Source organism: Myotis daubentonii, chromosome 17 (assembly GCF_963259705.1).
Source record: "Myotis daubentonii chromosome 17, mMyoDau2.1, whole genome shotgun sequence".
Classification (NCBI taxonomy): Eukaryota; Metazoa; Chordata; class Mammalia; order Chiroptera; family Vespertilionidae; genus Myotis; species Myotis daubentonii.
The window spans coordinates 34,788,624-34,814,840 of record NC_081856.1 but is presented as its reverse complement, the minus strand read 5'-3'; the positions used below and the strand labels follow the sequence as shown (position 1 = coordinate 34,814,840).

Sequence of the window (26,217 nt, the reverse complement as noted above, 5' to 3'; positions counted from 1 at the left end):
TGCAAATCGACTGAGCTGTGGAGCGACCGATTGCTATGATGTGCACTGACCACCAGGGGGCAGATGCTCAACACAGGAGCTGCCCCTGGTGGTCAGTGAGCTCTCACAGGGGGAGCAGTGCTCAACCAGAAGCCCTGAGCTGGGCTCACGGCTGGTGAGCACAGCGGCGGTGGCAGGAGCCTCTCCCACCTCCGTGGCAGCGCTAAGGCAGTCGGACTGCCGGCTTAGGCCCGCTCACCATAGGGAGGGATCTAAGCCGGCAGTTGGACATCTCCCGAAGGCTCCTGGACTGAGGGACCCCCTCCGAGTGCACGAATTTCATGCATCAGGCCTCTACTAGTATTATAAAAGTTATAAAACAAAACAACAACCAAAAACTTGACTGTCTCTCTTTAAAGCAAAATATCATACCAAACCACCCGCACAAGCCTGATATAGCACAGGTGGTAAAATTTATTCTTTATTATCAGACATCATACTCTGGGCATGGCAGTTTTTATAGTTATTTATTTATTTATTTATTTATTTATTTATTTATTATTTAAAATATTGATTTCAGAGAGGAATGGAGACGGAGAAAGAGAGAGAAACACCAATGATGAGAGAGAACCATTGATTGGTAACTTCCTGCTCGCTCCCTACTCATGCCCTGGACAGGAATCAAACCTGGGACCCTTCAGTCCACAGTCTGATGCTCTATCCACTGAGCCAAGCCAGCTAGGGATGGGCATGGCAGTTTTTAAAAATGAGATACTTCTGAAAATAATAGCTCAAACTCTAATATTAAAATGCATTTATTTTTTTCCTAGATAAAATAATACAGTTAAACAGCCTATATACATTGAAGACAAGATTTAGTCTCCAACTCCATGAATAACGGCACAGATAGGGAAACAGAATGGATATTTTTTCCTCAGGAACCAAACTTACTGAAGCCTATGACTGACTATATATCTTCTTCCCTGCTAGGTCTTTCTTGTAAAAAAAAGGCTTGTTACTTGAGAGAATATGGTCAGCGCTCTTTCTCTCACGCTTATTTTTCAACAAAAGCTCCTGGGCAGTATGTGGATGTAAGACTTGTTTCCAGCTCCCAATTTAGAAACTCCATTCACATAAGTGGCTGAATAGGACAGGGTGACTCCATGGTGAAACTATGGCAACTATCTCCCCACATGAACCGATTTACATAACTTCCTGTTCATAGACAATTTTAGAAAATATTCTAAATCTGTACTTAAATTGAATGGGTATACTTAATTTTTCTGAAGCCTTTTATTAATATGTTGCATATGCTTTAAATAGTGGTTCCAGACAAAGACCGAATTATATTTTATTCAGATTTATTTATCATAGTACTGACTGTAGACAAAATAGATTTAATGAGAGCAATAAAAAACTATATGCTTCTGTACACATTCATATTAAAAGAGTAAGCAAAGCTCATCGGAATCCAAAAATCCTAGGCTTAACCTCTAGATTACTAAATAAATGCAGTCATTTATTTTAAAAAATACTCAGAATAGTAATTTTGTCATTTTTATGTATGTGTGTATGTTCATAATTAGCAAAATTTAGAATATTACCTTTTCTGGAATTTTAAGGACAGATCTAAGCAACAAATTTGTTATTAAAATCAGTAGCAGACTTTTAAAGAACTATACTTACAAAGCCATCCATAGCCCAACTTTCCTCCTTCATTTTCTTCACAGAAGCATGAGCTGGCACTTTAATAAGATAGATGTGTAACATTAGGCGAGCTTCCTGGCTTTTATATACACCTGTAAAAACAGTTATGCTTTATTTTATTATCTATAACTCCTTACATATATCATGTAATAGATTAGACAGAAAAAGAAATAAAACAAGGCCAAGTCAAGGCCAGTTTTATCTGTGATGCTATTCACAAATCCTACAATGTGCATTTGTTTTATCTTTCAGCTGAAATTCTCAACTTAAATCTTCATTGTTGGGTTTAAATGACCTATGCTATTAAAATTAAGTGTTACTGCCCTTAATAACATCATTCCATTATATTACAAACAAAATTATTTCTTCCCCTAATGACATTTAAAATCTTTAAAAATATGAATATAATTTTTAAATTGTTTATATTTTTCTTAAAATAAATTGGGTGCCAACCATGTGATAGACAGTATTCTAGATGCAACTGGAGCCTATAAATAAAGATACAATGCTTAAAAGCATTTCCCATTAAGTAGGAGATATAAGTCAACGTATACAGTTAACTAAAATACATGAGAGAACATGATAAATAAAAACCCAGAAAGGAGAGGGATTATTTCAAACTGGAGTCATCAGGAAATTCTTATTTTTAAAAAGCATTTGAGCTGGGTCTAGAGAAGTCAAGTAGGATTTTTAGTTCAAGAAGGTCAATGAAGGCAATGGCATAAAAGAGAGAAGCCAAAATATAAACAATGATTTGTCTTGTTTTGTTTTTCTTAAATGGTAAATATTTTAAGAGTCGAAATAAGCTGGACTATAAATGTGTTCTGTGGAATAATCCTATATAATAAAAGGCTAATGTACAAATCAGCCAAAAGGCAGAAGGATTGATCACTATGACACTCACAGACCAAACAGGGGGCAGATGCTCAATGCAGGCGCTGCCCCCTCGTGGTCAGTGTGTCCCACAGGGGGAGCGCCGCTGAGCCAGGAGCCAAGCTCAAGGCTGGTGGTGGTGGGAGCCTCTCTTGCCTCTGATGCAGCGCTAAGGACCAATTGGGGGATGCCCGACTGTGAGAGGGCACAGGCTAGGTTGAGGGGACCCCCCGCCCCCGCTAAGTGCACGAATGTTGTGCACCGGGCTTCTAGTAATAAATAAATGTGTAAGTTACAATTTTGTGATTAACTGATGGTTGAAATTTGATTCAATTATTCATTCACTTAATATTATGCCTATATATAAGAATATGCTGTGAATACAAAGATAATGATAAGTGGAACTTGACATAATGTAAATTATAATTAATAGGAAAAAGACATAAGAGTAATAAAAATAATATTGCTGGAAAATGTTATAAGTGATATATGCAGAGACAGTGACAGCAAACTAATCTAATAGTTCATGTTTTATTTTCTATATTTGTAAAAATTTGTTTAGAAAAATTTCTAGATTAGAACAAGTACAGTTGAACCTAGAACAACACGGGTGTTAGAGGCACTGACTGTCCTCGTGCCATCGAAAGTCTGTGTATAATTGAAGTCTGCCCTCTACACTTGCATACTTCAACTGCTAGTTGACGCTTGAACAACTCGGGTTTAAACTGCGTAGGTCAATTGGAAAGAAAATCCCATGTATAAGTGAACCTATGTGGCTCTAATCTGTGTTGTTCAAGGGTCAGCAATATACATTTATTTGGTGATAAGACTTTCAAAGAAAATTTTAAAAAATTGTGTTTCAAAGTTGCATAAATCAGTAGTCACAATTTAAAGGCATTTCTCTTGTGTATATCATGCAACTATTTATAATTTTTTAAAGCCTCACCCAAGGACATACTTAGAGAGAGGAAGGGAGAGAGAGAGAAACACTGATGGAGAAACATTGATTGGTTGTCTTCCATACATGCCCCCAACCAGGCATCAAACCCCTAACTCAGGCATGCGCCCTGACCGGGAATTGAACTCACGACCTTTCAGTGCACAGGGCAATGCATAACTAACTGAGCCACTCTAGCCAGGCTCAACTATCTATAATTTTTAAAATATAATATATATTAACTCCTAATACTTTTACTCTGGGTTTACAGGATCATTGAATTCTTTTAAGTGATATTTGATAGTTCTACCCATGGAGTATACTTCCAAGATCCCAGTGGATGTATGAAATTGCAGATAATACAGAACCATATGTGTGTGTGTGTGTGTGTGTGTGTATATATATATATATATATATATATATATATATATATATATATATATATAATTTTTTAAAACATAAATACCTATGATAAACTTTAAATTACTAATTAGGCACAGTAAGATATTAACAACAAGTATAAAACAGGACAATTATAACAATATACTCTAATAAATGTTGAGTGCATGCTCTCTCAAACTATCTTATTGCATTGTACTCACCTCTTTTTTTTGATAATGTGAGATGACAGAATGCCTATGCGATGAGATGAAGTGAGAAGGATACAGGCATTGTGACTTAGCATGAGGTCACTGTTGACCGTTCTGTTGATATGGATACTAAGTGACTAAGGTTAAGTAGCATAAGCTTGGATACACTAAACAAAGGAATGAATCACTTCCTGGCTGGGAGGGAAGGAGCAAGCAGAGCGACATTTCATCATGCTACACAGATGGCTTGCGATTTAAAACTATGAAGTGTTCATTTCTGGAATTTTCCATATAATATTTTTGGACCACAACTGACCTTGGGTCACTGAAACCATGGAAAGTAAAGCCACAAGAAAGGGGGAACTACTGTATTTAGAATATGTACACTGTCAAGGTGTTTAAAACTATATATGTATATATACATATATATATATATTTCATATTTGCGATATTAATATTTTAAAAATATATTTATTGAGAGCAATAATTCAAATTCATTACTTTGACAATATTTTAGGCCTATTTTGTTTCAGATGCTGTTCTAACCTCTGAGATATGGTCTGACTGTGTTTGTAGTGTGAAGGCTGCTTTAGAAGGCTCATCAGGCATACTGTTGACAAGATGACATCTGAGAAAACATCTGAATGTCTGCAAAAACAGTAATCAAGGATAATGAGAGAAGCGTGCACTAGATAGAGAAAACAGAGACCTGACTAGGCCAAGCAGATGGACAGTGGCGTGGGGCCCTGATGCCTGTTCACAGTACTGTAGCTCTACCTCTTCTGTCTTAACTTATGGTGCCCTCAACATTTTCATTTGAAGACATGATTCTGTGACCATAAAATAGATGGCAAATCACAAGTCCAGTCTCTTTGGTGTCATGAGAACAGAGGGAGATTTAGTTATATTCAAATGAAAAGTTCTGTTCTATTTCATGATGTCTCATTCTAGTTACACAAAAATATTCCCAAGGGAGCTTTATTCGGTATCACAGAGTTTTATATTTGTGTGGAAATATTTATGCATCAATCCAAAAACAAACAAAAAACACAAAACAAAACAGAAAGCCTGTTTCTGAATGAATTATGTCATAAAAAAGTAACGAATATTTCACAGTATCACTAACAAAAATGATGGGAATGAAGGCGTTATTTGTTGCTCATAAGGTAATACCTGACAGTAGCAGTTCCATATTGCTGTTGCTGAGTGTGGCATTGACTCTCCCAGTGGAAGCATTGAAACTAGTGACTGTCAAGGTCATGGGTTGTTTCCTGCCTTTGAAGTTGTAAGAGCCTTTCCATATATAATTTTGGGCAAACACGTCATCAGGAACTGTGAATAGATGAAATAAACACACATTAATCTTATGATGTCCTATAAATACAAGCCTTAAACAGGAGGCTAATGAAGAGTAGTTTATTGGATAGTGATATTTGATAAATACACAGTAATGTGGAGTGTGTGTTATAAAATAAATTCTTCACATAAAAGTGTTCCCATTATTTTAGAATAAACCAAAATTGCAATAACATAGATTTGTCCATGAGTCATCAATAAAAAATAAACACCAACCATAAGAGACATGAGACTTATACTTACAGTCCAGGTAAATATCAAGTTTACATATATTTAGTCTCCTATAATAATATATTTATTTCAGGAAGAAAGTAGAATGATTTTATTGAGTCAAGTCAGTCTATATACCAGTCCCAAAAGGCCTGCTCTCCCCCTAGCAGGGGGAATAGATTCACTGGAGGAAGGACACAGAGATTAAACCCTCCTTGCACAACAGCCTCAGAAGACTGTCAGGAGGGACACGCCTTTGTCCCCTAAACAGAATGCAAGTTCAGTTATTCTGATATCTGACGCTCCTGGGGAAGAACTGGCTCCACCATGTTCACAGCTCTGAGGATAAAGAACTGTCACTAGAACTGTCTTTCTTTTGGAGAGAGACAACTTGTAGCAGAACCAAAGAATATTCTTAATGTTATCCAACTTTCATCTAAAGAAAAAACACTCTTTGTGGTAGTGAAGTTTCCATTAAACATATACATCATATCAAAGCCCCCCTCCCCTCCAGCTCCCCCCTCCACCCCGAAATCATCTATTCAATGGAGCCTTGGCCATTTGGTGAGTGAGTGAATGGCATGGATTTAAGGAAAAGCTTTTTTTTTTTCTCTTAAGTCATTCACATTTTTCATCTAATCTTCTCTATCATTAGTATTATTACAAAGATAAAATAGAGAAACTTTGCATATTATACCTCACTGCGTAGTTGCAAATAAAACATATATTTGGCAGACATGTGGTTAATATCATGAAAAAATCCATACTCCTGACCCAGTGAACTTTTCCAAGTCATCCTTGTAGTGGCATTTTCTCTCCAAACCTCAAACTACACCGTTATACTCTGTATGCATAGGCAGGCCTTGCCTAAAAATTTGATACAGTGAATATGGAAAAAGCCCCTGATTTGAGTAAGCACCATAAAGAGTGTTTAACTTTAAAAAAGTATATCTAGCCCTGGCTGGGTAGCTCAGATGGTCAGAACACTGTCCAGATACACCAAGATTGCAGGTTTAATCCCTAATCAGGACACATACAAGAATCAACCCGTAAATGCATAAATAAGTGGAACAACAAATCCATGTCTCTCTCTCAAAAAAAATCAATAAAAAGTATTAAAATGATCAGATTTAAAACAAAACAGTATACCCAGGACAAGTTTGTAGGAGTGAGTAGCAAGCTAAATTGTCCTGCATTACAAAAATCAAGGATTTGGAATAACAGACTCTTAGTTGTAGAGATAAGAGGAGGAGCACGGGGAAGGATGTTCCGGCAAATAGTATGCACTCAAACAATAAGTGTTGTTGTTGTCTGTGATGGTTCACTTTCCCTGCCCCACACTGTGGTTACTCTTTGCTACCCCTGAACCTTTCGTGAAAATCTGCTACACCTAATGATCTTGTCCATGGTGCTTAGAAGAAAGTAAGGAATGTTGGTTGAAGGAGATGAAAGAGAATCTAGTGACAGGAGAAATAGCAAGAGAAAGAGGCAGGTAGCAGCTGAAGCAAAGCGCACTGCATGAGGATTAATCACGGATGTGGTAGTAAATGTTTACCTGACTCCCCAGAACAACAACAAAAGCTCTGTAGCATTTGCTGATTTATATAGTGTAGATATTCCCATAATGGCAGATTTCAAATCATGGACAAGACATCACTGATTGTAGCTTGGAAGAATGCACAGAATTGGCTATGCTGAGCCCTAGCTGATTTTGTGCAGTGGATAGAGTGTCAGCCTGCGGACTGAAGAGTCCTGGGTTGGATTCTGATCAAGGGCACATGTCTGGGTTGTGGGCCTGATCCCCAGTAGGGGTTGTGCAGAAGGCAGCCAATCAGTGATTCTCTCCTTCCCTCTCCCTTCCTCTCTGAGATCAATAAAAATGTATTTTTTTTTTTTAAAAAGAATTGGCTATGGTAACCCTGTACCTGCAAACTCCAGCATGCCAGCACCACCTTCTCCCCTCCCCCCTCCCCCACCCCATAATGTAACTCATTATAGGGCAAGAGAGGCAGACATGATTTGTTCATCTAAATTCCTATGTACATGGGAATAATATTTTCTATTGTTAGTTTTATTTTCAGATTTAAATGTGATTGCGTATTTGGTAGTTCTTTATAAACTCTAAAGTGTCATCCAACTACCACTGATGTGGTTATCCATGACGAGGAAAACAATGGTCATGATCCTTTTTTCCAAGACATTTGAATATCAGCTTTGCTTCATAGGCTTCACGTCTTTGCCAAATAGAGTGTTAATGCTCCTGACTTTGAACCATTGACAAATTTCATTCATCCCCCCCCCCCTTTTATTGAATTTATTGGGGTGGCACTGGTTAAGAAAATTACCCAGGTTTCAGTGCACAATTCCATAACAGGTCATCTGTACATTGTATTGTGTGTTCACCACTCCAAGTCTCCATACACCACCATTAATCCTCCTTTACCCGCCTCCAGCAATCCTCACACTAATGTCCTTTTTTTTGGTTTTTGCTCAATCCCTCCACCCCCTACTCAGCCCAGCTGTCAGCCTTTTATGGCTGTTTCTTTTTAGTATGTTTTTTAGTAATGTTTCTTTTTAGTAATCTAATAACTTTGACTCATTCATGATTTTAAATGAAATGCTTCTAATATTTTGCCATTTAGGTTGACATTGCTCCAGTGTTATAGATACCTTTACTCAAGTGAAAGAAATTCCTTTTCTTTTAATTTATTAAAAGGTTTTAAAAACTCATAAATATATGTAAAATCTAAAAAAGTATTTTTGGTAAAAGTATTATAATGATCATATTTTTTGCATGTTAATCTCTCTTATAAAGAATGATTTTAGAGAGAGTAAGGGAGAGATATAAACATCAGTGATGAAAGAGAATCATTGATCAGCTGCCTCCTGCATGTCCTACACCAGGGATTGAGCCTGCAACTCAGGCATGTGCCCTGACTGGGAATCAAACCATGACCTATTGGTTCAGGAGTTGACACTCAACCACTGAACCACACTGGCTGGGCACATGTTAATCTCTTACTGTGATAGATTACTTTTAAGAATTATTTAACATAAACATATTTATGTATGTTTATCATGACCCCAATTGGATGTGTCATCTTTATTATAATTTATTTTATTTGCTAAGATTTTGTGTAGAATTATTTTTCATCTTTAATCTGGAGTCAAATGGGTCAGTAATTTTTCATTTTTATGTATTTACTGAGTTATTAGAGCTTTGTGGTACCATAGAATGAGTTTTATTGACTGGATGAATTTTTGTAAAGCTGGGCAATCTGTTCTGTTCCTTTAAAATTTGGTATAACTCATCAGTAGAGCCATGTATATGGTTTTTCTTTATGAAAATAGTTTTAACTACTATTTTGTTATTGAATTACTCAGGTTTATTAGTTAGATCTGATAAAATATAATTTTCTAGTAATTTATTCATTTTGTTTAATTTTTGTAAAGAAAGTTTCGATAGCTTTTGGTTAATGTGTTTCTCATTATCTACTCTCTGTAGTTATGTTCACACTTAGTTTTATTTTATTATTTATTTTTTGTTGCTTTCTTGATCAATCTTACCAGAAAACTTTCACGTTGTTTTCTCAAACAACTACCTTTGGCACTGTTTAGATTTTTCTATTATATTTTGGGGTTTATTTGTTCATTTTTATTGCCTTGATTTGTGATTTCTTTTGTTTGTTTTCTGTTAGAATTTTTATATCTGCTTAACAGAAACACTTAACTCACTAATTCTGAGGCTTTTTTCTTTTCTAATGTAAGGATTTAAGTGTATGAATTCTTTCATAACTCTTCTTTCGCTTCAGTGCCCAAATTTAGATATTTAGATTTCAAAATAACTAAACTTCTGTGATATATTTTTCATTTTAAGTTTGTCTTTATTTCATGATTTATCCATCAGCATAAATCTTGTTCTTAATTTCCAGACATTCAAGAATTTTAAAAATGTATTCATTTTCTTATTAATTTTTAACTGTATCATAATCAGGAATGACTGTGTTTTGAAATTTGTGTAGATTTATTTATTACTTAATATATGATTCATTGTTATAGCTGTCCTATGTGCCTTTGAGGAAAGTATATATTCTATAATTATTTGATGCAGAAATCTTTACTGTTGAATATTAGTTAAACTCATCATGGTGCTTAGTTCTTCCATATGATTTTATTTTGTCTGCCTGACTTATTTACTGGTCATCACTGTAATGTTTTGTCTAGGACAGTCCAGATTTATACTTGATGTGGAGTCATTATTTAGAGCATCCATCTGCTCCCCGAGAAAGCATTTCTCTTGGAAAATTCTGTGCACTGAATGACCAGTATGGCTGTCTGACTCTATTGCTAACCTTCCTCTCTTATGTTGACAGGCTATTTGACTGCCTTAGTGACATTCTGACTGTTATTGCTGAGTGCTGAATAAATCAGTGTCTCAGAGTTCTGTGAGCACTCCAGTTTTGTAACATGTACATTGAGAATTTCTGAACCCAACTAAAATGGGATCCTATCACTCTTCCTGATTCAATACAACTGGGCCACTCTATCTCCCAGGTAAAGATTAGACTCAAAGCCTTCAATTTTATTAGTAGCTTTTCATTTATGTCAATGTAAATAAGATATTGACTAATACTAAAAGAGAAGCTTTCATATATGAACCCTTACTTTTTTTTTTAGCCTCACCCAAGGATATTTTTTCCATTGATTTCTTTAGAGTCTTCTCCAAAGTCATAGGGTAGGGAGTTATAACATAGGAATTACATCAATGTTGTTGGACTTCCAAGTCCATGTTTTAATGACTATGCTAGGTTTTAAAATTTTGCTTTTTAAATCTAATCATTGAAAACAAACTGAACGAGTTCTAGAAGTTCCTAAACTTTTAATCACATAACAAGTGCATTTTGTTCTTTTGTTAAAAAATCTATAATTAAAAATTTTATATAACGTTCCATTTTTAAAATATTTTAAATAAAATAATTGCTATTATTATTCAGTAATTTGCAGATAATCTTGGAAGGAAATTTTATAGGGAGAACTATAAATAATATTTTTGGAATATTAACATGTCATAGTATTTTACTGCTGGAGATTCAATATCTCATAACACAAACTGTCAAATTCCAAATTGTCAAATACATAGTTTTCACATACCAAAATATATTTTTATAAATAAATAGTCATTTTAGATATCATGGCTTTTAGAAAAACAACTGAAGTTACTAACCACTTAGCTTTGGGCTGGGTGTTCCGAGTGCAGGTCTGGGGTCTTTCACCAATATTTTGGAACCAGCTATGAAAAGAAATAAAAAATGTTTATAAAAGTTAACGTAATTAATAACACTTACTTACACCTCCCCAAAACATGATCCCCTGTCAAATTTATTCTCTGACATATCATATAATTTTCCCCAATATGTCCTGTTCATCATAGTATGTCTGTCCCCACTCAACACTCCTGTTGTACAGCTAACAATTTCAGTAATTACCCCTCTTATGTCCAGGGAAACAAGGGGAGAGATTAGTGCTACCACATAATGGAATACTGTTTCTTATTTTAGAGGCATATCTATTATGGATGCAGTTGATTCCAACATAAAAGCTGAAGGCTGAGTGTATGTTCCTGTTGCAAAAAGGCAGAAATCATTTGTTTAAAAATAATAAAAACAATGTTGAGATAGTACATAGAGTCATAAGGAATTGGGTAGGCTCAATGGAGAAAACATAAAACTAGAGCTTTAAATCACACCACAGGTAGCCCATAAACCAAAGAAATCCTGTGCGGAGCTAGATGTGCCTGGAAAGCTCTAAGAATGATGAAAGGCAGTGCTTGCAGGCCACAGAAAGACTTAGAGTTTTATCCTAAGGACAATGTAATGTCTTTAAAGGGTTTGAGTGGGAAGTTACTTGGTTGAACATCACTCTGGCTGAAAGATGGAGAACAATTTAGAAAGAAGTGGATATAGACAGGGGCAGGGAAGTTAGAAGGCTGTAGCAATGGTCCCAGTAGAACTAATCTTCAGTGAGACTACTGCAGTAGTGATGATAAAACAAAAAAGCAGATAAATTTAAAAAACTGTTGAAATACTGGTGGATTTAAAGGGATAAGAAGGTGTCAAAGCTGACTACTAGATGTCTATATACTATATGACAATGGTACCACTAAGATAGAGAATACCAAATGAAGACTTCAGTGAAAAAAATTTTGGGGTTCAGATGTGCATATATTGAGTATTGAAATGTCTCTGAGGAATTCAAGAAGAAACATCAAGTATGCAAGTGAACATAAATTCTGAAGCAAAGAGAAGAAACATAAGCTATAAACATTAATCTGCAAATAATCTCCTTAAAGGAGACTGTTGAAGCCATTGGCTTAAATGACCTTATCTAGGGAGAGAATATAGAGTAAAACAAAGAGGTGGCTAAGAACAAGCCGTTAGAAAATCATGGGTACAAAATAATAAAGGAAATGGAGAATAGATAGCCAGAATTATGGGGGAATAACATATTTATTTACTCAAATATTATTTAACACATTCACATGCAAGGAACTGATCTAGATGTTAAAATCACAGTTGTAAAAAGTAAAGTTTATGTTTTTATTGATATTATATTCTAGTTGGGGAGGAGCAGATGAAAGGGCAAAGAGCGAAGAAAGACAATGACAAGTAAACAAATAAAATAATATGATCTCACACTGTAAAGATTTCTACCATAAAAATTAAATAAAAAACAGTAATGTTCTAGCTAAAAGAAGAGAGAAAAAACATTTCAAGAAGGATAAAGCCATTAACATCTTCAAGAGATCAAGAATTAGAAGGTCTGAAGAAAAGAAAAATAAAAGGAAAAGATAGTTTCTTGATAATTTTATCAAGAATTCAGAAAAAAAAAATTTCCTCTGCTCCTTCTTTTGGAAACATAACCCTATTTCCTCCCATAAATTCCTTACATCTTGTCTAGATGGGGACTGTCCTGACGAAGCAGCAAGAGCCGTTGACACTTTACCTAAAAAAACTCGATGTACCATATCACTCAGGCTGAGTAATGGACTTAGAAATGGACTCTGTTCAACACTGTGACAATGGAACTCCTTAATATGCTTTCATGACCAAGCTTTGGGAAAGATTTTTTTTACCAGGGTGTGAGCCAGAAGTGTATGAGGCCAGGAAAGCTGGAAGCAATTTTTTCACTGCGGTGGGTTGAAGCATGTATCCCCGCAATTGTATGTTCACCAGGAACCTCAGAATATGACCTTATTTGGAAATAAGGTCTTTGCTTATATAATTATTTGGGGCTCTTAAGGTGAAATGATCCCTAAAACAAATGACTGATGTCTTTATAAGAAGAAGAGAGGACGTATAGGAAACATAGAACAAGCCATGTGATGAAAGCAGAAACTGAGATGAGGCAGGTCTGAGCCAACGAATGCCAAGAATAGTCAGAAGCCATCAGAAGTTTAGAAGCGGTAAGGTAAGGAATGATCCTCCCTAGAGCCTGCAGGGGGCATTGGGCCGACTGATTTCGGACTTCCAGCCTCCAGGAGAGTGAGAGAATAAATTTCTAGTCTTTCAAGCCACCCAGCTTGTGGTATTTTGTTATGGTTAGCCTTATAAAACTAGTATGCCTACCATGAATAGAAAACTAGAAGAAGTAATAAGGACAAGAACAAACACCAGGACATGGAAAAGAAGCTATAAAGACCCGAATAATATTTTTGTGCCTCGGGGTTCAGAAGTATCCAGATCACTCCTTTCCTTAGAGTTGGCCAACAAATTTCCCTTGCTCCTAAGCTAATTTAATTTATTTACTTTTTGTCTCTTTTATTGGAGGGAGGTCAAAATAATACAATATCTCCTGTGAAAGGTTTTATAGGGAAAAAAAATTTACCTTCACAAACAGGAACTTTTCCAGTCCAGGTGTTATCAGATCTACACACCCTGTGTTCTGTTCCACCTGCTAAGAAGAAGCCAGGCTGACAGGTATAAACTAGTGTATACCCATGGGATGGAAGGTCCATTCCTACTACATTTGCATGAACAGGAGTTTCCGGCTGCTTACAGCTGTGGGCTATGTTAAAAAAGAGAGAAAAATGTTCGTTTTTATAGACATGTTAAGAAAATTTCGAGACTGGAGTCATGATATATTTTTAAAGGCATGTCAATGCCTTTATATAAATAGTGTTTAAAATAATTACTTAATGAATCAAAGGAAATACATAAATGTAAATATACATTCTGATTTTATAGACTAGCATTTCCTAAACAATCTTCTGATAAACATGATGTTAATAGGTAAATGGAGGGGGGAAAAGACTGTGGATAATTAAGCTCATAAATGTATACTACATCATCATTTTAGAATCACGATGCATATTAACATTTTAAAGGTCGCATGGTAAAATACTTCTTAAAGTTTCTCCAACTCAAATTTTCTATGCCAGTTTAGAAAATATTATTTTATGATTTTTAAAATGTATTACATTTACTTTAAATTATGAAACATTTTTTTCTAAAGTTAAATACAACTACAGCATCTGTTCTCAACCTGTGCATCGCAACCCCTTTGGCGGTCAAAGGACCCTTTCACAGGGGTCGCCTAAGACCATCCTGCATATCAGATATTTACATTACGATTCATAACAGTAGCAACATTACAGTTATGATGTAGCAACGAAAATAATTTTATGGTTGGGTCACAACATGAGGAACTGTATTTAAAGGGCCAGAAGGTTGAGAACCACTGAACTACAGCTTATTATATCATTCTGATATTAATAATTCCTAATATATAAAGTAAAATTTAACTTTTTTTCTACTTATGAACTTTTCTGGTCATATTTTTGACTTATATGCTAGCAGTATTTTTTCAATCATTTAATTTTTTATTTCCCTTTTTCATTTCCTCTCACTCCTAATTCTCTACCTTGATTCCACTCTACCTAAACTTATGGCACTTCTTGGCCCTGACCCCCAGTTCACCTGTTTTGTGTATTTTAAAGACCATGCCTTTCTCAATCAGAAATAGATGCTGCAAGAACTTTTTCCCTAAATAAGACAAAATTTCTGATCATTTGTTCATGGATAAAAATTCATAAAAGATGGTGACTGAGAAAAGTATTCTGTGGAAAAATTTATTTGGAAAATAAATTTCTCAATGGAGACTTACAGAACTATAACATTTTTAACACTGTGATAAACATTGTATTACATGGTTTATAATTAATTCAATTCAGTTAATGAAATTTAACCCTCATGGGGGACTATTGCTAAGGATAAACACAAAGTCTGTCTCTGCTACATTCTTAACCCCCACATTAAGCACATATTAAAATTCTGAGATGCTTTTCAGTAACAGAAGCTGTTTATCTTCATTTAAATCATCATGTTCTAAATGTAGGTCATCAGAGAATCTTGATTTACTATGAAATACCTAGCCACGTTCCAAACAGCTGTTCTAACGTACACACTGAGGAATTATCTTTTAAGAGATTTTTCCATATTTAAATATAAACCAAGCGGGCATCTGACATGACTCAGTGAAGTGTTTGGGTGCTTTTCAGCAAGCTTCAGGTCCACAGGGGCTCCCATGATCATTAAAGTGGCTAAGAACAGGGGCTAGAGTACATTTGTACGTCTTTATTTAACTTCAGCAAATCCTAAACATTATATACCATTCTCCTCCCTCTTACTCTTTATTCTTTCCCCCAAGAGGATCAGAATGTATAAAGATGGAGGAGGGGATAAGAAAGAGGAGATGGGAGGGAAAGAAGAGATAAATAACTCACCAGCTAAAATTTATTTCTGTTAGACAGAAAAGATTGGTTAGTGACCTTGAACTTCATTCTAATTTAATTTGTACAGCAAGTGTTCTCAATTTAGGGTCAGTGCATATTTACCAGCTCCAGGAAATCCTGAAGTAATATTCAAATTCTTGGTCAAGGTGTACATGCATGTTTCCTTACATGGGTTTTTCTAGCATTCCTCAGATGCTCAGAGAGTTTCACAAGTGATCAGATTAAGAGTCACTATGCAGGAGCCTCCTGTATCTGAGTATTTCAGATTCAGAGCACAGATCTATAAATCTAAAAACTAATCATTATCTAAAACTACCAGGTGACTAAACTGAACACAATTACAATAACTCTTAAAGAAGAATAAAATTGTACCTCATGCCTTCTGCCTTCTTTAGAAAGAATGTTTCCCAATGGACATAGGGTTATGATATAGTAATAAACTTATATACATGAATTATGATTTATAATAGTCTGAAACATCAATGTGATGCATCTGTGGTATGGATATACATTTATTTTCACCATTCGAAGGAAAATGCATATAAATTCTTCTGTGATAAGTATAATCTCTTAGCCATAATACTTACGTATGCATTCGGGCTGAATTCCACTCCACGTGAGGTCTGGCAGGCAGGTACGTGTTGTTGACCCCTGGAGAAGGTGTCCTTTTTTGCAATGAAATTGTACAACACTCCCTACCTGCAGCAAATTACAGGAGAAAAAAGAAACAACAACAAATGTTCCAATGCAACTTCGAATATGGTTAAAGAAAGAAGTTTGAATGAGAAAATGTTTTCAAAAGAAATTATGCATCATAGAAGTTGGAGGAAAAATAAATTGAAATCTGATTTAAAATAAAATTGGGGGGAGGAAGTCAAGGCTAAAGACAAAAGCATAGATCTCTTTATGTATATAACATTGTCAAATATTTGAGTACCCAAAGTATACATAGATGCCAAACTTTTTGCCATAATATGAAGAAGATATATAGGTACCAAAGAGTCATTAAGTTACATATGAGTATAACATAGATTAACAGACAGATAGACAGACAGAGGGTTAAGAAAGATAAATTAAGGTGGATAAAATAGATATGGAAATAAAGATTACAAACATAAGAGGAAAATGAATATGGGTACAGTAAATGCAATATGATATTAGACATAAAAGTGTTTACTGAATGATGTACAGGTGACAGAAATATGCAAGAGAAGACTTGCTGTTTGAACTGAGTTTTCAAGGATGTGGAATAGAGATAAATAGATACAACAATGGTTATCAAAAGTGTGGTTCCCAGACCAGTAACCTTACCATCACCCAGGAACTTAATAGAAATGAAAATTCTGGGACCTTACCCTAGACCCACTGAATCAGAAACTCTTAGGGTAGGGATTATCAATCTGTGTTTTAACAAACCTTCTAAGTGATTTTTTAAAAATCCTCACCTGAGAACATGTTTTTATTGATTTGAGAAAGAGAGAGTGGGAGAGAGTGGAAAAGAGAGAGAAAGAGGAACATTGATGTGAGAGTGAAACATTGACTGGTTGCCTCCCACACATGGTCCCCAATAAGGGATCAAACCTGCAACCTAGGTATGTGCCCTGATGGGGAATCAAACCCATGACCACTTGGTGGTGTAAGGGACAATGTCCCAACAAACTGAGTCACACTGGCCAGGGCCCTTTTATGTGATTTTAACGAATTCTAAAGTTTGAGAGCAACTGATATAAAATTAAACAATGTAAGAAAATGATGAGAAAATGTATGGAAGTTAAAATACACATCATTTTAGTTTATAAAAAACGAGAGTACATTTCATTGGTTGACATGGATAGTTCACACAGCTGGGCTAAAATGGGAGGCAATGAAATATAGTTAAAAAGAAAACAGAGCCTGGCCGGTGTGGTTCAGTGGTTGAGCGTCAACCTATGGACCAGGAAGTCCAGTTTCGATTCCCAGTCTGGGTAGGTGCCCCAGTTGCAGGCTTGATCCCCGGTAGGGGGCATGCAAGCGGCAGCCAATCAATGATTCTCTCTCATCATTGATATCTCTATCTGTCTCTCTCTCTCCCTCTCCCTTTCTCTCTGAAATAAATAGAAACGTTAAAAAAGAAAAAGAAAAAAAAAAAAACCAGACCCCAGACTAACCTATGCTTGGCTTCACTTTGGATCTGATCTTACTTAAATAAGGAATATCTCGTCTTTGAGATTTAACCTCCCATCTATAAATAAAGATGATAAGATTATTTGTCTTGAGATTTGTTTTGAGGATTAAATAAAATAGGATATATATAATCTATTCCACACAGGAATGGCACATAGGTTTTAAATAAATTCTAGCTATAAGTATTAAGTCAGAGACAAGTAAGAATCAAGGGTCTCAAATGGCAAGCTGTGACATTTGAAATCCTTTTTAAATAGAAGCAAAGTTGCTAAAGCTTTAAGAGCCAGTGAAAAGTGGCGTAGAAAGTAATCTCTTTGGAAAATTAAGTGGACATTGTATGAAGTAACTACTACACAAAATGAATGATGAATGGCAGTTCTGATCGCAAGGCTGCCGCTGACATTTTAGAAATGAGTGGATAAAAGCTGGACTGGTGTGTGGAAGTACATGGGGGAAGGAAGCTGTTTACCCAAAATAAATTACAAGAAAAAACCACCATGATTTATTAAATGATTAGAGATGGAGGAATAGTTAGGGCCTGCCACTTTATCCTTCCCCAACAACTGGAAGCTGAGAATGCTCAATCGCTGCCTCAGTACGTAACACAGATACCTGCTTTCTGCTTTCCCCTTAGCTCCTACTCACACCTGCTGAAGCAACATGAGGCTGAGCCTGAGGTGACACAGTTTAATACAAGATTCTATGTGGACCTTGAGACTAGCTAAATCCACTATTTCTCACACTCTCATTATCTGCCAGAACTATGGTACACCGGAGACATTCAATTCCAATAGTCATTCTCTTAGAACATCATTTACCTGTCTAGTTTCCTAGGATTGTGTCTCTCATAACACATTCACTTTAGCTCTTAGATCTCTTACCCCTGAATGCCCCATTTTGTCCAAGGCTGCTATATTGCCCACTGCCAGAATGCTGCATTCCACACAAACAGTGGCCTTCCTATATTATGTTCCGGAGCATGCCATTTACAGACTCCCTGAGGGTGTACAATATGGTGCTACAGACTTTTACTTTCTCCGAAGGCCTGGATTATGTAACTGATCATTGTAGATTTTGCAATTCTGCTCATCAAACAGTTCTTCAAACCCCTGTCAATCCTACAATCCTACTTTAGGTGAGATCTCAGTTAAGGGTGCCACCTTTCACCAATAAATCTTCCCTCATTTCATCTACCACCAAATTTGGACCTTCAAAAATATATTTATAGTTAAGGTTTCAAAAATGTATATGCTTTCTGTAATGTATTTTAAACAATTTTTCTATTTGTAGTTTTGTTACGTTTATATTACACATTTCACCTCCCACCCCCCCATCCAAAAAAAAAAAATAAAAAAATTGGGAGAACTTCTAGTAAAAGGAATATATAATTCAAGGTTTATAAAATGGAAGTAGGAAGGTGGGATCATAAAAATAAAGGCATAACATATGTGTTTAAGATGAGATGCAGAGGGGATTTTCACTGAGCATCAATTTTGACCCTGAGCTTCCTGATTTAAGAAAATTTGATTTTTAAGGTATATTGTAAGTTTATATTAAAAAATAATCAGAAGATTTTAATTAAAAAATAAAATTTATGTTTTAAAGTTCATGTCGTATTCATCATTTAAATATAATAAACACTAAGTAACATGTTTGCCTTATTTAATGTACTTAAGTACTAATTTTGATTATATACTAGAAATCACACATAATCACCATGGTTATTTTGGTAGGGTTAACTCTCTTAGGGTTAAATAACTTGGGGTTAAACATCTAAGAGTCAGATTTAAAACACTTCATGTCTATAATAGCTTTATGTTACAGATCCTACATCTAAATAATGTGCCTTCCAAATCTCAGAGCTCAATTTAAAGAGTGGTACAGCAGTTAACGAAATATGTATTTGGCATTTATCCCATAATTAATCTAGGTGTTGTATCAATCATTTTGACAGCTGCTTCCTTCACTAGCAATCTATTTCCAGAAAAAAACTGTTCCAATTTTCAATATTTTAGATAAAAAGATAAATTATAATCATTATTATTATTTTTTAATACTAGAGTTATCATCATCTCTAGACTATTCTATCAAGAGGTAATATATAGTCTTATATATTAGTAAGTATATCTATGTCCAAAAAATCTACTATTATAAATCTATGTAGAAAAGAAAAGTGAATAGATTAACACATTAAAGAGAAAATTAAGAAAATGCCTTTGCAATTCATAACTTTCTCCTTTCTCTTGTCCCTCCTAGAAGTGGGGTTACTATAGCTGTTTTTACTTAACTCACCATTGGCCACCTGATAAAACAAGAGAGATACAAAAGGGACTATTCTGATTCTCTGGCAATTTGGAACTGAGATTGAGGTAATTAATCACTTCTCTATGCGGTTGAGATGTTAATAGAAGTGACGCACCCCTGGCCATATGGCCAATCTGCAGAGAGAGGAAATGTGGTAAACACAGAAGACTGGGGACTGAGTATTGGAGTCCAGCTCCTAAATTCTGGGTTTGATGACTCTCACTTAATTCCTTCTCTGTGTCTCAGACATACCCGGAATTTGATTTGTAATGCCTTTTGGCTTAAGCTAGCTCAAAACCATATATTACTTGCAAGAGTTTTTCTCAACTGATAAAGATGGCTTTTCTAGTTATATATGACCATATTCATTACAATCTACCAATAAATTGATATTAATTAGAACTAGAATTTTTAAAACTCTGTTGGCTCTATACATATTTAGTAAATATAATTATACACTTATAGTAAATATAATTAGTACACACACACACACACACACACACACACACACACATACCAGCTATATGCATTTGCAAAAGTTAATGTCTTTTTAAAATATGTAAATTTATTGATTTCAGAGAGGAAAGGTGAGGGAGAGAGAGAGAGAAACATTGATGATAAGAGAGAATCATTGATTGGTTGACTCCTGCACACCCCATACTGGGGATCAAGCCTGCATCCTGGGTATGTGCCCTGACTGGGAATCTTGAACCATGACCTCCAGTTCATAGGTTGATGCTCAACCAATGAGCAACACCAGCTGGGCAAAAGTTGATGTCTTTAATTTAATATACTCAATATATCATTTGCAATTATAATAGAGATTAATATAATTTATATGTACACCTAACCATATTTGAAATCTAGTCAAATTCATATTTACCTAGATAGAATAAAATAATCTAATATAGTTTTATTAGCCAAATAATATGAATTTGGGGCTAGGTTAAGTTTGTAACAACATTTTTTTCTTAACCCTCACCTGAGTATATTTTCCCATTGAATTTTAGAGAGTGTGGAAGGGAGGGAGAGAGACCGAGAGAAGAAAACATCCATATAAGAGGAACACATCGATTGGTTGCCTCCTGCATGCACCCCGACTAGGGCCAGGAATCAAGCCTGCAACCAAGGTATGTTCTCTTGACCAGAATCAAACCCAGGACTCTTCTGTTCTTGGACCAATGCTCTATCCAGTGAGCTCAATTGGCTAGTGCTGTAACAACATTTTTAATGATTATAATAGAATTCTTAAAATTCAGTTAATAATTCTATTCATTTCATTGGATAGCTATTCCAAACTTAATTTTACTCATTTCTAGTTCCATGATCTCAAAAGGTATTTACTAGAAAGGACTCATATTTTTCAGAAAAGAAAAAAAAAACACACCTGATATGATGCACAGACATTACCATCACAATTCTGTGTTCTGTCAGGATATTGTCAGTGACTTGTGATCAAAGCCAAGTCACATCTGTTTCAGTTTCTTTGTCCATATAACGAGGACTAATGCTGTTTAGCTAGTTGTCCAATTTTCAGGACTTAGATCAACTGATAAAACCTTTTATGTACTTACGAATCTAAAGTTTTCTAAAAACATCAATATAATAGAGGCTGAGACACTTTTTTACACTTTTGTATTATCTAGGGAGGCCTGAGGCAAACTGGGAGAGTTGGAAATGCTATCAAATCAATGTTCATACTGAGCCTGAACTGTAGATAAATGAAAACTATTTTTAGCAACAAAAACATGGCACCTTTGATGAATACTTTCTTTAGAAATAGATGTTCTTCAGGCTCACACTGAATTTCACAGAAAATAGCACAGTTTAGAAAAGCCTGCAAAACAAGGCAGCTGGGTAATGTGTAAATTGACAATTTCCTTTTAGAATCAGTATGCACTTTGGCTCCCCTTAGGCCCTGTAATGAAAAACTCGCTGAATCTCTACATAAAATCTAAATGGGAAAAACGAGAGAACAAGAAAGTCAGCCACACATGACTGGGCATGTTAAAGAATTGTAATAGAACAGTCCAACTGCAGGCTGTGTAACAATAGGTTATGGTTAAGTTATTTTTTCAGATATTTCCCACATCAATGACAATATGTAAAAAATATGTATTATATGTGCATTATAAAGCAAAACCATTTTAGTCTTATTGCCTTATTGAATAATCACATCTGATGTAATAGTGAACTCTTGTCTCAGTTGTCTCTCCTTTAACCTATTTCATCTTTATTTTCTCTCACTGGCCCCACATTTTCCTGTAGAGTTTATTCATTTACTACCTCACATACTCTTACTTACCCTCTCTTATGTACTACCTATTGCTTATGTATTTTCCTGCGCTCACAGCTATGTCCACTTTTTCTTTTCTTTCATCTTTATGGTCAGTTAGGCTATTATTCTTGAAGCATATTTTCCTTCTCTTCATTTCCTTTTATGTCCATTCTTTTATTGTCTGTTACCTTTTTATAAAATGTTTATAAGTGCAGTTAACATAACTTTTCTTCTGTTTGCATCAACAGGGCTAAATGCACGTGAACTAAAGAAGCCTAATGATATAGGTTTATACTAAATGGAAATATTTATTTAAAGCACTCACTTGAAATCCAAATGTACTGTTCTGAGATCCATGCCGGGGCACCCCTGGGTTTTCACATGACGTACGAGTTGGTTCTAAAATGAAGATTAAAAACATAACATTTCTTCAAAATTTACTACTACACTTTTTCAATTTTGTTGATCATTTTATTTCTCATCTATAAACAGCATTTGCACAGAGTATTTCTTTCATACAAAACAATTTTAAGTGATATCAGCTATAATGAAATGGCCTTGGGTATTAATAAAGGGTGTAAATCTAATAGCATGTCACCGTGGATAGAGCCTACTAATCTTAAAGCCAGAAATTCAGTTTTTACTGCATTTTATATAAATGACGCAATTATTGAACTCTGAAGCCTGTTTTTGCAACTCTGTGGATAAAAATTTACAGAAAAATGAAGGATATGAAAGAGGAACATATGCATAAAATATTTGCCCAAGGACTTTGATAAATTATAATCTCAGGTAGAATAATAGCCCCCTCAAGAAGTAAGAGCTTTGCCCACACACAGGACTTAGTTACTTGGAGTTTTCACTGATAGCTGAAGGAGATTCAGACATAGGAATGGTAGGGCTGGTCGTCCATGAGGTGGCTAGTTTGCATGACAGATCATCTGGTTAGTTTACCAAATGTGCCATGTAGTTTTAGGGTTGCAGTGATGTACTCTGACAACCTGCCAGGTATAAAAATTGTCACAGGCATGTCAAGTAAGCAAAGGCAGTAGAGTCAATAATAATGGAAGAACTATGTATGCTGCCAAACGGATACCAGGCTTCTCAGGGTTGATCACTTCCTGAGGTACAGCAATGTCTAATCACTATGTTGTACACCTGAAACTAATATAACATTGTATGTCAAAAGTAATTAGAAGGGAAAGGAAATGCCCTGGCTGGTGTGGCTGAGTTGGTTGGGCTCAGTTGGTTGGTTGCCCGTTCGGTTCCCAATCTGGGCACATGCCTCGGTTGTGGGCTCAATTCCTCGTAGGGGGCATGCAGGAGGCAGCCAATTGATGTTTTTTTCTCTCTCTCTCTTTCTAAAAATCTATTTAAAAATCTTAAAATAAGAAAATAAACTAAGAGCCATTTTAAATCAATATATGTTTTGTGTATTTTTGAAGCAAATTTAATTTCATTTGAATATGTTTTATTAATGCTAAAGATCTATATTAATGTTATACTTAATAATGCTATTAATATAAAAGCTTTTTATTTTTTCACTTTATTGATAAAAAATATTTCAAATGTTTCTTCTGGAAGTTTTGCATGCTAAAAATAATATCCTATGTTTTACTAATATTAATTTTCAGTGTTTCTAATTGCTTCTACATTTTACATTCGTTTTCCACATTTAGTCAACCATAGTTTATAGGAAAACCGTTAAATGTCACCACTACCTATTATAACCAGAATTACTGAGCGTAATCAACCTTCCATTGATATTACCTATGCAGTGAGGTGAGGAACCACTCCAAGTGCCATCTGCTTGGCAAATCCTGGTGCTTGCTCCCACTAATATGAAAGGAGAATTGCAGCTGAATGCAACCTCTGACTGGTAGATAAAGCTTTTGCCTTCTCGCTTTCCTTGGGCAGGTGTACCAGGGTCACCACAGAACTTCGCTGGAAGTGAAAAAAAGACAACGATGATAAAGATTTAGGATTCATCGGAGTAAACAATTTAGAAAAATGGTGAGAACTGACTGGAATATTAGACTAAAGTGACATGGAATCCATGATAGTCTATTCCAATGATTTACTTTTGTCTACATGAACACTGCACGCTTGACTCAGTGTAATATTTTAAAAATTAATCTGACTCAGGTATTTTCCACCTAGTAGTACTAGTAATTTCAGTTTCTAAAAAAATATTGGCCAGAATCAAGCCACACAGCATTGTGTATATGGGCTGCAAAGGTGAACTGTAATCCTGACGGCTCTGCCAGAGAAAACCAGCCCATCCTGTCCAGTTTGTCACTCCAGACTGCAGGGTATATAACGTACATGCTTATTGGTTTTGCTGTCCTCTGCTGAACAGTCAGAGCACACACCATGGTATTTTGTCCTTCCTCTTCAAAATTCTATGGGGAATGCTTTTAAACAGTTTTTTAATTTATCCTCACCTGAGTATGTATGTATGTGTATGTCTATGTGTATGTGTATGTATGTGTGTATATATATATATATATATATATATATATATATATATATATATATATATATATAATTTTATTTTATTTTTTTCAATTGCTTTACAGAGAGTGGAAGGGCGGGAAGGAGGGGGAGGAGGAGAGAGAGAGAAAAACAGGGATGTGTGAGAGACACATCGGTTGGTTGTCTCCTGGAAGCACCCTGACCGGGGGTGGGGAGCAAACCACAACCCAGGTACGTGCCCTTGACCTGGAATCAAAACTGAGACCCTTCCGTGCACGGGGCTGATGCTCTAGCCACTTAGCAACACCGGTGAGAGCACTGTAGAGGATTGTGGGTGTTGTGTTTTTAAGAGAAAGGGAAACCATCAGAGTCTAAAACTGGGCAAAACTAAGGAATCTCAATGGTCTACAGCAACCTCTGAAGGGATTAACTTGACAGGATTTCTAAATAAATTGATTAGATGATTCCACTCAATATCTATCTATCATGTATCTATTTATCATGTATCTATCTATCTATCTATCTATCTCATTTAACTATTAAAAGAAAGATAGTATTTTAGGTAGTTTTAGTTACTTGGACTTATCAGTAAACAAACTAAGATTCCTGCCCTTGTAGGTTGTATGTATTTGTGAGAAAAGCAAAAATAAACAAGTACAGTTAGAATGTGTGAAGGTGGTAAGTCTTCAGAGGGAAGGCAGTGTAGGTGAAGATCAGAACGGGGAAATGTGTGGATGAGCTAATGGCGAGGGGTGAGAGCGGATTTATAATAAGGTGGCAAGGCTGTCGCTAACTGAGAGAAGATCTGGAGGAAACGAAGCATTAGGCCATGCTGATATCCCAAGGGAGAGCATCCTGACAGAGGAGAGGGCACTGCCAGCCCCATCGGGCACGCTGGGAGAAGGTCAGTGCGGCTGGAGCACAGTGAGCTTGCAGAATGTAACAGCGGGTGAAACCAGATGCTTTCAAAGCTAGTAGATAACCGAGGTAAAGGTATATATATGCTATGCTTCCATTTTATTTTAATAGAAATACATAATTTACCATTTTAACTATCTTTACATGTGCTCAGTTTTTTTTTAAATTTGTAGATTCATCGCCTAAAAACTTACTTCCCTACAAAACAAACAGCAACAACCAAACGTTATAAATTCTGCCTTCAGATGGCTATAGTTTGAGTGACCATAAAGTGCATTATCCCAGCCAAGGCACTTTGTGAGTGAAAGGAGGATTCTATCCAGATCAGATGACTAACAGGAGTGAACTAGGAATGCTTCAGGTGAACTGGAATGGATGCATACCCTAATTATAGAATACTTCAGCCTTAAGCTCAATGGTCAAAGAAAGATCTTCCCTGAAATTTAAGGTACTATAAGAAAGTTAAATTTTCAGACCTCATTTTAGAAACCTTTTTCACTTTTTAAACAGTTGAGATTAAATAAAGAATAAAACCAAATAAATTAAAGGAAAATTTGAGAGTAAAGTAAAACAGGAAAAATAAACATTTTTGTTGTGTTTTGTTTCAATTTTCAGCATTACTAATAAACTGTTAACA

General features: G+C 35.5%; 1 protein-coding gene across 2 annotated transcripts in view; it reads right to left on the bottom strand.

Moving 5' to 3' along the window:
• The window catches only part of CSMD3 (CUB and Sushi multiple domains 3), an 886,927-nt gene that overhangs the window by 9,648 nt on the left and 851,062 nt on the right, over window positions 1–26,217 (bottom strand). For both annotated transcript variants that reach the window (XM_059671887.1, XM_059671888.1), the window contains 7 exons: window positions 23,958–24,131; window positions 22,513–22,586; window positions 16,030–16,141; window positions 13,537–13,716; window positions 10,877–10,942; window positions 5,260–5,418; window positions 1,666–1,778 (listed from right to left, as the gene is read on the bottom strand). In XM_059671887.1, coding sequence (XP_059527870.1) covers window positions 1,666–1,778; window positions 5,260–5,418; window positions 10,877–10,942; window positions 13,537–13,716; window positions 16,030–16,141; window positions 22,513–22,586; window positions 23,958–24,131 — 878 coding nt within the window. The remainder of the gene's footprint in view (window positions 1–1,665; window positions 1,779–5,259; window positions 5,419–10,876; window positions 10,943–13,536; window positions 13,717–16,029; window positions 16,142–22,512; window positions 22,587–23,957; window positions 24,132–26,217) is intronic.